The 16,585-nt window shown below is 36.5% G+C and overlaps 1 protein-coding gene across 5 annotated transcripts in view; it reads right to left on the bottom strand.

The window, feature by feature from the left end:
* The window catches only part of Gel (Gelsolin), a 186,569-nt gene that overhangs the window by 51,192 nt on the left and 118,792 nt on the right, over window positions 1-16,585 (bottom strand). For all 5 annotated transcript variants that reach the window (XR_011716933.1, XM_071695548.1, XM_071695546.1 and 2 more), the window contains exons 9-11: window positions 7,778-7,871; window positions 4,979-5,140; window positions 2,146-2,261 (exon numbers count right to left, since the gene is read on the bottom strand). Coding sequence is in view for 4 of the 5 variants with exons in the window: in XM_071695548.1 (XP_071551649.1) it covers window positions 2,146-2,261; window positions 4,979-5,140; window positions 7,778-7,871 (372 nt within the window). In the remaining variant the exon portion in view is untranslated. The remainder of the gene's footprint in view (window positions 1-2,145; window positions 2,262-4,978; window positions 5,141-7,777; window positions 7,872-16,585) is intronic.

Genomic DNA, 16,585 nt, shown 5'->3' with positions numbered 1-16,585 from the left:
ATGCACGCATTCCGCCAATCCTCAGGCACCTCACCATGAGTCATACATACATTAAATAACCTTACCAACCAGTCAACAATACAGTCACCCCCTTTTTTAATAAATTCCACTGCAATACCATCCAAACCTGCTGCCTTGCCGGCTTTCATCTTCCGCAAAGCTTTTACTACCTCTTCTCTGTTTACCAAATCATTTTCCCTAACCCTCTCACTTTGCACACCACCTCGACCAAAACACCCTATCTATCTAGACTTCTAAAAAGCTTTCAGTAAGACTCCACTTCAGAAGATTACATGCAAAAACCAAGTCACATGGTATTGATAAGATTGTACTTCAAGGGGTAAGAAATTAGTTAACTGGCCATGAACAAAGAGCAGCGATCAATGGTCAAGCCTCAAAATGGTTAGACGTAACAAGTGGAGTACCACAAGGTTCAGTCTTGGAGCTGGTTCTTGTTCTCATACATATCAATGGCACTGATAATGGGCTGCATTGCAAGATATCAAAATTCACTGATGATACAAAGCTGGGTAATAAATTTATGAATGAACTTGAGCATCTGCAGCTTCAAACTGATACAGACATACTGATGAACTGGGCTCATAGGAAGCAAATGAATATCAATATCAATAACTGCAAGGTTTTAAATAATGACAGAAAAAACGAAAAGGCAAGCTACAGTATGAATTTTGCTGAACTGCAAAAAGTAAAATGAGAGAAAAGACTTGGGTGTAATAATCTCTGGTGATCTAAAACGAAGTAAGCAGTGCACAGAAGAGTGAACAAAATTCTTGATTTGATAGGCAGAGCCTTTGAATTTAAGTCAAGGGAATCATCCTCACTCTTTACAATTCATTGGTTAGTCCACATCTTCAGTATCATCTTCAATTTTGGCCACCCTAATAAAAAAAGAAAAACAGAATGGAGAAAGTACAGTGTCAAGAAACCAAGATGATTCCCTGACTGAGAAACAAATCCTTTGAGATGAGATTATACAACTTCAATCTATCCAGCTCTGAAAAGAGAAGGTTAAGAGGCGATTTACAAGAATTATTCAAAATGATCAAATCAAATTACCCGAGACTTGATTCATCTGATTTCACTCGTGGACAAATGATTTACTTCGAATGAAGCAAATTACATTTTCAACAGGATTGTTTACATAAGGAACAATTTGCAAAGAAGAGTTTATGAAAACAGTACCACAGTTACATATAAGAATAGACTTAAGTATTTCACTTTAAGAGCACAACTTTCATCATTTGTGCCTCCATAGTCAAAATGACAATTTACAGGTTATTCTCTTTGAAAAATCTGTATGCCTTCTAACTTTTATTACACTACTCTGTGTGTTTTTGATATTTTCCACTATCACAAACAGCCTCAAAAGGACCCAATGGTATGTTGGTGTTTGAATTCCTTTGTATAACCATATGTAGAGAGGCCAGCATTTCCTCAATTAGATTACAAAATATAATACTTATTTTCTTTTTAAAAGGCTTAATCAAACAGCAAAAAAACTGTTTTACCTGCAACAAAAGAAAAATCACACCTATAAACTAAGGAATGTTCTCTTGATTAATGGTTTAATCCAAAATAAAATTCATGTTATAACACACACCCCTATCTCATAGCTATCATTATTACCATACAAAGATATAAAAGATCATTACATACTGTAACTACTGGGGGAAAATCAATGAAAATTTAGTTAGTTTGGCAGTAATTCTGTCCAAAAACATTTTTTTTTAAGATTAGTTGTAATTCTGTCCAACAATCCATTTTCTTCAGTGAAAACCCCATGATTTTGCTTGAGTAATAATTTGATATGCATAAATCTGAAAGTAAATTTGTGGAGAAAATTTGTCAGCCTAAAGAGCTATATCATGATCAACCCCATTCTCAGGTTTCCTTGTATCTATGAAATGCACATCTCAGGACATTCTTGAGCTGTAGGAAAGCATTTACAACTATCAATCACAATCATACAAACAAAATTCTTTTACCATTGTTTACATTCTTTTAACAATGTCATTAGACACCATATCAGTTTAATACACTTCCCTCCTTCTTCTCTATCTCCTACCAACTATGGCATTTTTAGAAAATAAACAAAGCATACATTATCAAAAATTGTGAATTTACCTTGCCAGATCCATCATCAGGCATAAAACCAAAGGCAGGGCCTGCATTCTTTCTCAGAAGGCGACGTTTTTCTCTATGCAGAGAGCTAACATCAAAGTCAGTCTCAGGAGCAGACACTGAAGAAAATCAACATAAACATTATGTCTTCAAAAATCTTTATTTCAACTACAGTCATATCTTATACATGTCTCTTTTTGTGACAGAGATAGCATTTCTAAAGATTTCTGCATTTAAGTTCAGAGAGGAAGGTTTTAAGTATGTGGAGACATTTCTCTCATGCAATGGTGTAAGAGGGAACTAAATCAAATACATCTAATTTCCTCAAATGCCAATATAAACCTACCATAGGCATGAACAAATTTCTAACAGTGACAACGATACAGCATGTGTTCAACAAAAGAGCCATCAGTATCAAGACTCCTTCAAAAGCCCATGTTTAACTAAAGAGCCATCAGTATCAAGGCTCATTCAAAAGTGTCCTCAATATGATCAGTATCACAGCTCTTACAAAACAGTTAAATAAACATAAATCTGATTGTAATAGCTCTCATACTATACTCATCAAGAGACATTATAACAAGGTAGATAGGAAGTCTTTCTATCTCCCATATCTCTGACATCCATTCCCTCTAAGAACTCCTATCGAGGGGATGGCCATGTCTATAGAGCCTCCTCTTACCCCTGTGCTTAAATGCCTCCCTTGCATACACCATTCCTTGCATTCTTCCATTTCTCTTCTGCCTCGAGGATTCCTCCACTCTACTTCCCCACTTCACAGGTGGTCTTCCTCTCACACTAACCCTTTTTATCATGCTATTGTATACTATCCTTGCAAACTCCCCATCTTGCAGTCTTCCATGTGTATGAACCACCTTTTAGTACTATGTTACACTCACTCTACCACTCCACGATTCATTACTTTTGCATTCCCTGCCATACCAAATCTCTCATTTACACCATCTTATTTCTTTGTTCATTCCATCTAGTCATACAACATGCTCCTTTCAAACAGTTATTTCCTCAACCTGAACCCTTGACATCTGTGACTCATTTGATGTCCATGTTTCAACTACACAAGTCAGAATCAGGAGGACAATGCTGTCCCTTAATATGTTCTTCACTTCCATACACTTATACCCTTCATTATTCTATTAAAGGATACAATGACTCTTCTACCTGAACTGCTCTCCCCCTATATCCCCTTGTGTAACATCAAACTTACCCAAGTGAGCTCCAAATTACTTAAATTCAGTCACCTCTTCCAGTATTTCTCCCTCATACTTATAACACAGTAGGTACACTTTCTTTTCTCATTCTACAGGGCTTTATAAAATCTATGCTTGCACTCTCTTTCCTTTCAAACACCATTACTTTTAATTGCATTGATCTTCAATTGTCTATGCCTACACTCATCATAAAACACTTCTAATCCTTTGCAACTCCTCTCAACTCTTGGCAAACAACACAGTATCGCCTACAAACAGGCTCATCACTAGCTACAATATCTCACCAGTAAACTCCACCACTGCAACCCCTTTCCCAACCTTTGCTTTCATTTCTCTTATCACTCTGTCCATACTGATATCACACAGCCCTGCCTCACCGTATGTATGTTGAAACTTTTGCTCAACTCTCCATCCACTCTTACACATGCATTTGCTCCTCTGTAATAGGGTTTCGCACCATATCCAACACATCCTGTAAATGTGCATACAGCTCCTTACCTTTTGCCATATACTTTTCCACAATCATTTTCACTGCAAATTCTGATCCAAACATCCACTACCTTTCCTAAAGTCTCCCTTGCTCCTCACTTATTCTGCATTCAGTCCCTTCTATCACACTATCAATCAACACTCTTGGATACACTTTTTCTGATATACTTAATAAACTTAATCCCCTATAACAGCAACATATATCTTTAGCACTTTCTCTTTGAATAATGGAGCAATGGGAAGTTTATCTTTGTTTTCTTTAATCACATTACAGAAATATGCTTTTTCTACATCGTACTGCTTTCCTGTGACAGAGAGTGTGAGGTGAGGAAATCCCTCTAATCCAGGCAGTAGTGTCATTAAAATTCAAAATCTGAGACGACAACATTTTCTAAATGTTGTGGTTCTTTACTACACAGCAACTAACAGCAATTAAACTGTTTAATTAGACAAAGCCAGGCAAAAATTATGGGTTCAACTTAAATAAATATAACTGGTGACAATGACTGGAATCTATTAAGATCATAATTTTTTTGCATTTACAGTTATCAGAAAACTCACAGTAACATGCTGTCAGTCCTTACATCTCTAGCTACCATTTACCTCAACATGTCCTTATAATGAGATCCAAATAACTACTTAAGCAAATGCCTAAGAATATTGGAAGAATAGGAAGAATAAAAGAAAAAAGATAAGATGAAGCTGGTTTAAACAGAAGTAGCTACTTCAGTTATTTGGTGGCAAAACTAATACGTAGGGTTTTGAGGGCTTTTCTAGCAATGTTTAGTAATTTGTTCTTGTGTCTTTGCTGACAGAATGTGTATAGCAATCAAAAATATTTGAGAAACACTTTATAAATTACCGATCTGCTCAAGGAGACATTAGTACGTTAGTTAAATCTTGAGAAAATTAAAATGGGCAGCCAGGGCTAACCAAAGGTTATGATGTAAACCTACTGCTATTCATGAGATTCACACTTCCACGTGAATAAGTTTACTTTTTCCATTCCCTTGAGCAATCATATCCCTAAGCAAACTTTTAAACTGAAAAAATGTCTCCTGAAAAAATAATAATCACTATGAATAAAATGTGCATACCACAATGACCAGATAACTAACCTGCAGACATTTGTCGCACAGTAAATACACGACCAAGTCCAACTTGTTCTTCAGGCTCCTTCCAAGTCTTGAAGTAAGCCTTGAACACTGCTGGCTCTGCTTTCTCAACCACTCGCTGCACATTCATCCACTTGGGATAGCCCTTCTGCTCCATGTACGCAGCTTTGAGATGAAATTGATGTGCATAAGGTAGTTCTTATCAGTAAGACAAATAGATACTTATAATATAATCATCTGTTAATGCTTTAATGTTACAAATGTATTCAGCCAACAGAATAGGGCCTTAAAAAATATCTTTCATAACCCAAAGTCACAAAATATAACTATGTTTTCAGGAGAAAAATTAAAAATTAAACCAAGAGCAGGAATCCTATCACCAATCAAAGCTTCCCAACTACATGTGTGTCTATATTGGAGCATGCAAGGTGCCTCCTTTAAATTTTTTCATGGATTTCTTTTGTTACATTGCAATGAGTGGGAACAATGATGAAAACAGAGAAGCCTCCCCCTGTAATACTGGCTCCACTGAATCTGGCTGTATTTTGAGTAAAGCAAAGCATACTGCAGTTTTGAAACTATACTAAAGTATCACTGTAACATTACTTGCAGCTACTGTGTATGCTTTTCTTAAAGGCCTACATCTACTTACAGCAGAGAACATTCACAGAGTAGTATGCAGCACAGATGTTAAAAAACGTAAATCTGACGATTCCTCTTACATACAACTGTAAAATTGTGCTTCTACGAAGTAGTGTCTGTAACTACCAGTGGCACAAAACTGCATGAAGCTTAAAGAGCAGGCCATAACACAATAAAAAATGTTATTATGAATAATAGTGATGATGTGCACTTGCACAGGGAAATACTGAAAAATTCTGATACAAGAGCTTTCTGGTTACTTGACTGCGAGTTAATAAGGCTTTCCATTTCTAAACCAATTCCTTTTAGAACTTGTGATCACACATAACTGATATTTAATTCAGTCTACATGAAAGTATCTTCTGATGACAGCTGTTATGTCATACTAAATGAAATTTGCCAATCATTTTCTCTACTCATATATTTTTGGCTGAACAATAGTCCCAGACTCTCTCCCATGAAGTACTAGCACATTTTCACAGAAATGTTCATCACCAAGTCATTATCAAACGAGTGATTTTCACACATGAGTGTCTTCTACATGTTCCTACCACTGCCCCTGAAAGTTTGAGTCATGGGAATATACATATCCTGCTATAATATCTAGAAAGAGTGCTCTAAGAGATAACACCCATATTCTGTTTCAAAACTCTCCTTACATATCCTTTGATCTAATTCACTGACAAGATTAAAAGCAAGACTCCTTAATGTATTTTCATCATGAGGAAGATAAAGGGGAAAGAAAAGCAATACAAAATACTCTATATATTTTTTGCAAGATAAGCTCTGCACTTTCTCTATTGAAAAAAAAAAATCATGGTTTATGCAAAAACTTGGGTCAATGTTATTTTTCCTCCAAAATATTAAAAAAGTAACATCTAATGGTATAAAACATACTATATATGGATTACAAACCAATCCTACTTGGATGTGGGTGCTTAATGGCAGTCTTTATAAATCAATATCACACACAGTAAATTCTGAAAATAATATTCTTAGGAAAATCAAATGTGAAGAATAACAGACTGTTACAAAACATACATTCAGCTTAAATGGCATAAAATACTTAGGATCTTAAACATTCATGAATGCAAAAGTAATAACATTAAATTTTGAATATTAGGACAATGAGCAACTCACATATGATAATGGACTGCTGTAACTAACTGCCACATTGATGGTTAACCTCCAATACCTGTTTGTCTTCTACAAATGAAAGCATTAACCATTTATGTGTATCCAATATATCAACTTCAGAAGCATTAAGCATTCTTAAAAGAGCAAGACTAACATTTCTGGACAATGTAAAATATCAAGACTTTTCAGGGAAAAAAAGGTTCTTTCACCCAAAAGTCTAGTATTTTGAAAATTTTCCCCGAGGCACAAGTTGGGGTGTCTAGATTAATGTGGATGTAAACAAGATGAGAAAGTGAGATGGACTGCTAAAGTTTTTGCATAAAAGAAACCTGGATGTTTTAGTTCTCAGTGAAACAAAGTTCAAGGGTAAAGGAAAGAATATTTTGGGTATGTCTTAGGGATATATTAGTGGTTTATGTGAAAGCATAGAACTAAGGAAAGGGCAGCAATACTGCTGTAGGAGGAATTGTGGAAATGTGTGAGAGTGTAAGGAAGAGAGCACCAGACTGATACAGGTAAAAAAGAAAGTGGATTATGAGAGATGGCCAAGTGCCTATGCACTTGGTCACAAGAAGAATGATGAGAGACAAGTGCTTTGAAAGCAGCTGAGTGAGTGTTTCTGCAGTTTTAATGCAAGGGATCAGGTATTACTGATGGTAGATTTAAATGAGAAACTGGGTAAATGGGGCAGTTGAGGGTATAATTGGGAGGCATGGGTATTCAGTGTGGTGCAAAGCAATGGTGAAAAGCTTGTGGAGTTGAGAGCTGAAAAGTGACCTTTGATTGGAAATTCCTAGTTTAAAAAAGATGTGCATTAATTATTCATGGGTGAGTTGGTAAGGTGGTCAGCAGATATTACTGGATTGTATAGTAATTGATATGTGTGGGAAAAAAAAAAGAAAAAAAAAAAGAGAGAGAATCTTACATGTGAAAGTGCTGAGAATTTACATTCTCTGTAGAGTAACATAAAATGTCCTTTTCTCATTCTAACAAAACAAAGGTAATAATAAAACAGCTACCCACCAGCCATCTCAATACTTTTGATTTTTTCTTTCTTGCTGGAGCCACTGCCAATCCATACATACACTCCAACACCAGTGTCAAGAAGGAAGCAGTCCTGGAGAAAACCATCAATAAAGATTACTATTACTGCAGATAGCACCCAAGTAGCCTAAGTGAATTTTTTCTTAAGTAAATACCAATAACTACCATGAATGCCTGTTTTTCCTTACTGATGAATTAGGATCACATCTGCTTTGTTTGGTCATTTTGGCATATCACAGCAGTGATGAATACATTGAATTTAAAAGCAGTATCTTTGAAAAAAGAATAAGATCAGTATTTCTTAAATTGCATATCATTTATTAGTTATGTGAAGAATTTCCAATATTGTAAAATCAATGACTGATCATAAAGTTTCTTGTAAAAATGAATATGATTACCTTTATCAATCCTTACCCATGTACAACAATCTACAAGAAGTGAATTATATCTAGTAAATCAATCAAATTAAAACTGTCACATCTGTTTCAAAAATCTGGTTTAAATAAAATTATAAATATGAGAGAGAGAGATGGGTGGGGGATGAAAAGGGGACAGTAAAGAGAACCTGTGAAAAGACAACTGCACTGCTGGTATATGACCTTTTATCTCCCTTCCCAATATCCAAAATTTTCCAAAAACTGATTAAATAAACATTCTTGGACACTGGTGACAGGTTAGGGACAATGTCAACCTAAAGTTATCCTCATACATGGAATCCTGAAGCCTTTTTCTAGCTAGAAAATAATCATATTGAGGCCTTCTTTCCCTATGTCCCATTCTCAATACTTTACATATGCTTTAAAATCCAGAAATATATTCCTAGAAGCAAGAACACTATTTGTGAGGGGCACCAAAGCAACACTTCTGAGACTAGTTCCTGTACCATACATTGAAGCAATGCAATCAATTCACTGTTTACACTAGTCTCTCCCAGATGCTCTGCACTTGAGAGTGATCTTTTCCTCATCATTTTGCTTGTCTGTGCATGATAATGTCCAAGGGACAAGCACATGCCCCAGTGCATAAGAGAACTGTAGTGCCAAGACGAAACATAAATCGCTTAGTGCATATTTTGTGAAAGAAGGGGAATTACTCAAGAAACTATAAAATGCTTTGATCAAGACGAGAAGTGATAAGCATGAAATTAATACTTTCACCATTTATGACTGAAAACAAAACAAAAAAACTTTTGATATATGTTTCTGGTATTTAGATGCTTCAGAGTAAATTCAAGGAAAAACACTGCATTAAGTGAAAAGCACCGACTTCGATAGTTTCTTTTTTAGAGTACATTCCTCAAACAGGAGCAAACAAAGTGAAAAAAAGGCATAAATATGATTATTATTTTGCAGGAAATAAAGCTCCAAGATTCGGTGTATGATAAGGATCTGGGAGGTAAATACATCCCTAACCTGTTGCTAGTCTCACATTAGATGAGTTAAGGAGGCAAACTACCTGCAGGCAAATATTAGAATAGCTTTCACTTATATGGGCAAGAAAATATTTAGCAAGCTGTTCACTGCACCTAAAGAATCACAAAGACCTTACACAGAAGGTCCAGAGGAGGGGAACACAGATGGTACCAGAATTAAGAAGGCCGAGTTAAAAAGGCTAAAAACTTCAAATGTGTCCTCCTTGAAACAGAGAAGGGTGAGGAATGACCTGATTAAAACCTTTAAGTTTTTAAAACAGAGCAATGATGTGGACAGTGAACAGTTCTTCCAGAGGTGTACAGAGAGTGAAATCAATGGACTTAACATGAAAATAAGCAAGAAACTTGTAAAGAAAAAATGTAAAGAAGTACTTTTACAGTGTATATGGGGTGGATGAACGGTAAAGAATGACTGAAGACATGTCTTGTGCATAAGCATATATAAATTCAATAAGTTGTATGCTAGTAAAGAATGTTTAAGAGATGGGGCCCAGTGAGTGAATATCTCATTCCTATTACAGTACAAATATTAGTATCCAGGAACATCAGCACTGTGGTCAAACATTCTGTACAGATTACAGAGGACAAGTAGGAACATGGGTACCTCTAACCTCAACGACAGAGGGAACGTTAAGAAAAAGGGAAGAATAGTCTACTGTATCAAAAATTAATGTATCAAAAAACCAAAGTAATTCTGAAATATGCAATGGCAAAGATACAGCCAGCCAGTATTTTCAAGGTATGAGAGAGCTAGGAAAGAGTATTACATAAGAAAAGAGGAACAAAGAATCTTTAAAAAGAATATTGTGGACTTTTGGAAAAAACTGAAAAACTTTTCCTTAAATTCATCAGGAATAAATTCTATGGGATTTAGAGAGAAGTGTAAAGGATGATACAAAGATATGTGAGGGAATAAATATAAAATTCAAAAGTGTTTTCACAGTAGAAGACACTAAAGCCCAAATCACTAGTAAGATAAAATGAAGACGAGGTTTTACAATACATGTGTGAATTTACTTGATGTACCTTTAAAAAAACTGTTCCAGATGTCACTGGAGAGAGGAAAAGTGCCAAGGGAATGGAAATGGGCAAATACAATATATCTATTTATCTATCTATGTTTCTAATGCTCATTCCCTCCAAGAACTCCCTCTAGGGGGTGGCCATGGCAAAAGTCTTTATAAATGATGAACTCCAGAGCTGCTTCTTTACCTCTAGTGCCTCACCTGTAACAGACCATTGGCAGAAAGCAAATCTAGCACAGTTTCCAGAGGTTCCTACCTAATGTTCCTATCAAAGAATTTTACTTAATGTTCCAACCTACTACATAATACTCCCACCTACTGTTCCTACCAACTACTTCTACCTAATGCTCCTTCCTAAAGTTCCTAGCTAGTACTTCTATCTATACTCCTACCATTTTGCCAAATGGCAGAGATACCACACAGTGTTCACCACAGGAAAATCTAGTTACGAAGAACAAGTTGTGCAAGTAAAGTGTTGTCAAATGTTATGTGTAACAAGGAGATGATTGTATGTCTGTGGACCAAACGCCAGTATTACATGTGTTGGTGAAGCTGAAATAAAAGACACCTAACTGGGTCAAATGAGTGCAACTTGACAACCACTGAAAATCTGGCTCACTATACTACCATCACTAACCTTCCTGATACCCTGGAGGGTAGTAACAGTAAAATATCTTCCTGGTTGGTGGCTACCTGCCAAATACTAATTACCTGTAACACTTGCCTATAAAAAACAACCTGATAACAGACACTGAACTACAAACCATCTCCTTGAGAAGTGTCTATAAGGCTCTGAAAAAGCTAATACAAAACTAATACAAACTAATACAAACTGCAGAAGCTGGTGACTGAGTTTGGTAAAGTGTGTGGAAGAAGAAAGTTAAGAGTAAATGTGAATAAGAGCAAGGTTATTAGGTACAGTAGGGTTGAGGGTCAAGTCAATTGGTAGGTGAGTTTGTATGGTGAAAAACTGGAGGAAGTGAAGTGTTTTAGATATCTGGGAGTGGATCTGTCAGCGGATGGAACCATGGAAGCGGAAGTGGATCATAGGGTGGGGGAGGGGGCGAAAATTTTGGGAGCCTTGAAAAATGTGTGGAAGTCGAGAACATTATCCCGGAAAGCAAAAATGGGTATGTTTGAAGGAATAGTAGTTCCAACAATGTTGTATGGTTGCGAGGCGTGGGCTATGGATAGAGTTGTGCGCAGGAGGATGGATGTGCTGGAAATGAGATGTTTGAGGATAATGTGTGGTGTGAGGTGGTTTGATCGAGTAAGTAACGTAAGGGTAAGAGAGATGTGTGGAAATAAAAAGAGCGTGGTTGAGAGAGCAGAAGAGGGTGTTTTAAAATGGTTTGGGCACATGGAGAGAATGAGTGAGGAAAGATTGACCGGGAGGATATATGTGTCGGGGGTGGAGGGAGCGAGGAGAAGAGGGAGACCAAATTGGAGGTGGAAAGATGGAGTGAAAATGATTTTGTGTGATCGGGGCCTGAACGTGCAGGAGGGTGAAAGGAGGGCAAGGAATAGAGTGAATTGGAGCGATGTGGTATACAGGGGTTGACGTGCTGTCAGTGGATTGAATCAAGGCATGTGAAGCGTCCGGGGTAAACCATGGAAAGCTGTGTAGGTATGTATATTTGTGTGTGTGGACGTGTGTATGTACATGTGTATGGGGGGGGTTGGGCCATTGCTTTCGTCTGTTTCCTTGCGCTACCTCGCAAACGCGGGAGACAGCGACAAAGTATAGAAAAAAAAAAAAAAAAAAAAAAAAAAAAAAGAAGCAAAGTATGGCTTTTTACAAAGGAGAAATCATCTAAGTGTGATATAACATGGTTTTGAGGAATGAAGGTTATCTGTAATAAACCTGTTAGATTTCTATGAGCAAGTGAGGCTGTGTGGATTCTTTGTATCTAGAGTGCCACAAAGTATCTGACATTGTACTGCATGGAAGGCTAATCATGAACACAGCCCACCAGGCAAGAATAAGGAGGAGACTTTTAAAGGACAGAAGATTACCTAGGAGGAACAGAACAAAAGATACATGTCAAAGAAGCCTTCTTAAATTGGGTTGAAGTCAATAGCAGAGTACTACAGAGTTCTGTTCTGGGACTGTTACTCTACTTGATCTATTCCTACATGAACATGGGTGCAGTAAACAAAGGTCATGAGAGAGGTGAAGGGAGAAAGACTGCAACAACTTACAAGGGAATTTTCAAAAACTCCAAAGTTGGTCTGTTACATGGTTGATAAGAATCAACCTGAAAATGGTTAATTTAAAGTAAAGAGAATGAGTTACAGCATAAAAAGGCCTCAATATGATAATCATCCACCAGGAAACATGCTGCAGGAGTCTGTGAGAAAGTCTTGGAAGTCGATATTTTACCTAACCTGTTGCCAAGGTTCCACAAGACCAACTATCTGTCAGTACATAATGGTAATCAATACCAATGAGGGTAGTCTGAGCGAAATACAGATAGGGACTCCAACAATGTAAATAAAAGACTACAAATGAAGAGGAAGGCCCCTAGTGACCATCTCATAATAGACTGTTCAAGCTGTCTCTAGGTAGCTAGACATGCAGTGGAAAACTGGTAGTTACAGCATTAGATGTGGTACTGGTGGATAGCAGGAATTATTAAGATACACAAAAGTAAAGTACGCTTAATTTCTCTGTACATAACCATAGATAAATAGACTGAGACAGACAGACAGGTAGACAGAAATAATTGACACATAGAAAGATAAACAGACATACAGATGTGACAGATAAAATGAATATACTAACTGGTAAATTATTTTCAAGAAGTATATAGTTTCCAAAATCTCCCTCAACCTATTTCACAACCTGTTGTTTGCTACAAGTTTTTTCTTTTTAATAAACATCTTTAAAGTTGGTTATTTAAAGTCTTTGAGACCCCAAACTGTAATGTCAGCAACCAATCTTGACCAAACTACAAAAATGTTTATGACTCAGACATGCAATGTCCAAACTATAAAGCTTGCATACTAATCTGCTTTACACTAACACCATAAAAAATATTCAATCTAATTTAAGACAGATAAGCAGAATACTGTAAGAAAATTAATGTTCTCATACAACATATAAATTTACAATAAAATGCTTAAAAAGCTTTACTGTATTTCAAGAACAGTCACTATTACTTTAATTAATATCAGGATTCTACCTTTAGTTACATCTCACCTTATCAGGTGCTCCATGATCTTACTCCCGAACAAAATGGAAACTAAATTGTCCAGGACATTAGGCACTGTTGTTCATACAATAATTTTATTCACAAAATGCTATGAGAGAAGATTTTTCATTTCCTCAATTGTGGTCAGATGTGTTTGGTAAATTTAAGCACCACTCCTTATAGAGTGAACAAGTCCTGCTGGAATTAATGTTCTAAATAAGAGAGAGGGAGCAAAAACATTTTACAATACAAACATCAGATCACAATTTGGCCTTCTCTAAGCTTCACCAGTGGGATGTAAATATGAGATCCAACAACAAGGTTGCTTTACTAACTTCCCCCGACATTAAGTTTTATTTAAGAGATTTCACTTATTCAAACCAGAGCATGAAAGATGTATAACTTAAACTTCCAGCTTAATTCAACATGGCAAAGAAACAACTCTTTTTCATGAAAATCAGTTTACTGTCAAATCAGCAAGGATTTTGAAATAATTCCTTTGGAACATATGACTACTAGGATGTGAATATTTCATTTTTATCCAATCACACATTGGTTTCTATTATAAAAAATAATTCCCACAAAAATTCAATTAACCATAGACATAAATTTCCATTCTAGAGTTAGAATTAAAGTTAACCAGAAAGAAATCTGGTGATCTTAGTTGCTTGTATATTTACATCCAACTTAATAAGCTTAGTCCCAGCTTAACTCTGCTTAGTAGACATTAAACTAAAATTTTTTACTTTTCACTTTCATCAGAAAATTATCCATCAAGATTCACTATAGGAGGAGTGAGGCATGTCTTCCTAACCCTCCTAACTTGACTAATAAATGATGTCCTTATTATCAAACTTTCCATTGCCATGTCCAGAATATATATAGGATTATAATAAGGTAACCAACACCACAAAATATAAATATATCATTTCCAATAAGCAGCTACTTTGTTAGTTCTATATTAAGCCAGAACAAATAAGCTGCCCAGTGAACCAGTATTTAGAGACGATGTTAGTAAGAAGATGTGCAAGATGAGGTTTACCAGAAAGAGTTGTGACACAGAAGAATTCACAAATTCTAATTATCATGTGTAAATAACTCTCTGCTGTATTAAAATATACACCAACAATTAATTAGGTAGAAACTCTAACCAGTTATGACAATTATAAATCTGTATCTACTGCACAAGCAATAAGTTAACCCCTATATCTTAGGAAATATGCTTATGTGGTATGAAACTTGAAATTCATAAAAGCTTACTAATATTACATTGTGGTATCTGTGAAACCGTGTTACAGTACATAGGTCAAATAATTCCTGTGATTGGTAGAAGTTCACTTTTGCTTATCAATTATATTTCTAAACCTGCTATAAAACAGCAATATCATGTTTCTTATCTATTAACCCTTTTGTTATGATGGCAGATATAAGCACTCAGAAACCAGGGATAGAATGATAGTGCTAACTCCAGTTTACATCATTCAAAAACTTTGCTTTTATCCTAAATAGTTCCTTTAGATTGGAAAGAATTCCTTCTCACATTTGTGTAGTAAATGCTCATTTGAAGAGAAACTTAGGAAATATCCTAGGTTCTACATACATTTGATCAAAACAAAAGTTTTAAGTTTCAAGTTGATATTCTTTTCTTTCAAACTATTCGCCATTTCCCGCATTAGCGAGGTAGCATTAAGAACAGAGGAGACTGGGCCTTTGAGGGAATACCCTCACCTGGCCCAATTCTCTGTTCCTTCTTTTGGAAAATTAAAAAAAAACGAGAGGGGAGGATTTCCAGCCCCCGCTCCCACCCCTTTTAGTCGCCTTCTACGACACGCAGGGAATACGTGGGAAGTATTCTTTCTCCCCTATCCCCAGGGATAAAGTTGATATATAAGAAAGAATTATACATGAAATATGTTGTGCTTACCAGTCTTGCAGTGTTCTTTAGCTTTAACATGACTGGTTAGAATAGCATGAGATGAGCAGTGCTCCATTCTGCATTATAACCCTCAAAACATATTAATACAAAATGACACTGAAAGATATTTCATGGTGGCATGACAGCAGCATCTTTGATATTCAAGCCACTCAGCAACTACAGACCACATCTCAGTTGCTAATCAGTGACCAAATGTGTCCTCCCTCTTGCTGGTGATTAACACCTTTGTTTTTTGATATCAAGACCGACCCATGCTTGGATAATGCATCAGTAGATACTGTGTTGAAGTTTCAAGTTATGTATATGCACTGCATTAATGAAAATTTTGATTTTTTTTTTTTATGTTAGATGAGGCAGCATGGCATGGGCAACAGAGGCCCTTATCAAAGCCATCCCATTAAAGCTATATATATATATATATATATATATATATATATATATATATATATATATATATTTTTTTTTTTTTTTTTTTTTTTTTTTTTTATACTTTGTCGCTGTCTCCCGCGTTTGCGAGGTAGCGCAAGGAAACAGACGAAAGAAATGGCCCAACCCCCCCCATACACATGTACATACGTCCACACACACAAATATACATACCTACACAGCTTTCCATGGTTTACCCCAGACGCTTCACATGCCTTGATTCAATCCACTGACAGCACGTCAACCCCTGTATACCACATCGCTCCAATTCACTCTATTCCTTGCCCTCCTTTCACCCTCCTGCATGTTCAGGCCCCGATCACACAAAATCTTTTTCACTCCATCTTTCCACCTCCAATTTGGTCTCCCTCTTCTCCTCGTTCCCTCCACCTCCGACACATATATCCTCTTGGTCAATCTTTCCTCACTCATTCTCTCCATGTGCCCAAACCATTTCAAAACACCCTCTTCTGCTCTCTCAACCACGCTCTTTTTATTTCCACACATCTCTCTTACCCTTACGTTACTTACTCGATCAAACCACCTCACACCACACATTGTCCTCAAACATCTCATTTCCAGCACATCCATCCTCCTGCACACAACTCTATCCATAGCCCACGCCTCGCAACCATACAACATTGTTGGAACCACTATTCCTTCAAACATACCCATTTTTGCTTTCCGAGATAATGTTCTCGACTTCCACACATTTTTCAAGGCTCCCAAAATTTTCGCCCCCTCCCCCACCCTATGATCCACTTCCGCTTCCAT

Source organism: Panulirus ornatus, chromosome 58 (assembly GCF_036320965.1).
Source record: "Panulirus ornatus isolate Po-2019 chromosome 58, ASM3632096v1, whole genome shotgun sequence".
Classification (NCBI taxonomy): domain Eukaryota; kingdom Metazoa; phylum Arthropoda; class Malacostraca; order Decapoda; family Palinuridae; genus Panulirus; species Panulirus ornatus.
Note: the sequence above shows the minus strand (reverse complement) of the source record. Positions and strands in the feature narration are given on the sequence as shown.